The sequence below is a fragment of the Vollenhovia emeryi genome, unplaced genomic scaffold (genome assembly GCF_000949405.1).
Source record: "Vollenhovia emeryi isolate VEMERY1.0 unplaced genomic scaffold, V.emery_V1.0 DF950180.1, whole genome shotgun sequence".
Classification (NCBI taxonomy): domain Eukaryota; kingdom Metazoa; phylum Arthropoda; class Insecta; order Hymenoptera; family Formicidae; genus Vollenhovia; species Vollenhovia emeryi.
In genome coordinates, this window is record NW_011956186.1 from 1 (window position 1) to 1237 (window position 1237).

Below are 1237 nucleotides of genomic sequence, written 5' to 3' on the forward strand. Positions count from 1 at the left end.
TCTCTCTCTCTCTCTCTCTCTCTCTCTCTCTCTCTCTCTCTCTCTCTCTCTCTCTCACAGCCATTATATACAGTATAGTGAAAATTGAGTTTTATTTTTGATAGATGTTCGATAACTATCTTTAATCTTATAACTTTTGTAATATACTTGTGAAAAATATCCACCGTACAGCACGTTTGTAAACAACTATAATCACGAGACACGGTAGTGTCTCGCGCCAAGTGTAAGCGAAGCTAGTTATCTACTACATCATTGCATTCATACTTCATTGCTTTTATACACACGCGCACGTACAGCTTTGTTATCAAAAATTTATTAATAAACTTATGATTACCGAATGTTTTAGTCCTGTCGTTGGTAGTTATGTGGGGATACACCACATGGATCTTCACACCGGAAATTCTCGACATTATATCGCCTATGAACGAATCTCGCCCGCGGGTGCAACCCGTTAATACTAACATCTTTGGCGAGCGATACTTTTATCTGATGCGAACCCATACGTGTCTTGCGATTACCATTGTACCTGTGGTTTATGTCGCCGGTTTCGTTGTATTTCTAACACTCGTGCAACACGCTTGCGGAATGTGCAAGTTGCTGGGGTAAGGAATTATTCCTAGCGTCATTTAATATTATTTGCAAAACAACGTCTCTTACAATTGGTTTACTTGAAAGCAGAGCATCTATCAACCCTCGACTGTTGTATCACGTCTCATTTGTTATTTAAAACAAATAGTATTCCTCTCATGTCTTTATATTTGTGTTTTGTTAATTCTTTTCTACATTTTTTTTCATACGAATAATAAACAGTTATTTCATCTTTTTCTTTGCTCATTGCGCAAATATCATTAGATCCAAAACTAATTGCATGATAACAATAATTGGCGATAATTTCGGCAGGTATCGCGCGGAACGCTTATTTTGTGTTATCGAAGACAAGGCAACACGTGATTTAATGATAATACATAAGTCACAAATAAATTACAGAAACATAGCCGCTTTTGTACGGCAGCATTACAACCTTATACAGTTCGTATTTTTATTTAATTTACTCGATATCTAATGTGTAAGCATTAATATTGTTCACAAGTAATATACATAACAAAGCAGATTAACATTGTGCTTTGTAAGGAAAATTTAAGGGTAACAATGATGATAACTAAACAGTTATCTCAGAAAATATACAGATAATGTGATAGATAAATCGGAAATTGTAGACTTTCATAGATATTTCTCA

General features: G+C 35.1%; 1 protein-coding gene across 1 annotated transcript; it reads left to right on the forward strand.

Annotated features, from left to right (window-relative positions):
* Positions 1 to 210: 210 nt before the first annotated feature.
* On the forward strand, positions 211 to 1195 carry LOC105570220. Its single transcript, XM_012027308.1, has 2 exons — positions 211 to 602; positions 901 to 1195. The coding sequence occupies exons 1-2, from the start codon at positions 364 to 366 to the stop codon at positions 1061 to 1063; spliced, it is 402 nt and encodes a 133-aa protein (XP_011882698.1). The 5' UTR covers positions 211 to 363; the 3' UTR covers positions 1064 to 1195.
* The last annotated feature ends 42 nt before the right edge of the window (positions 1196 to 1237 follow it).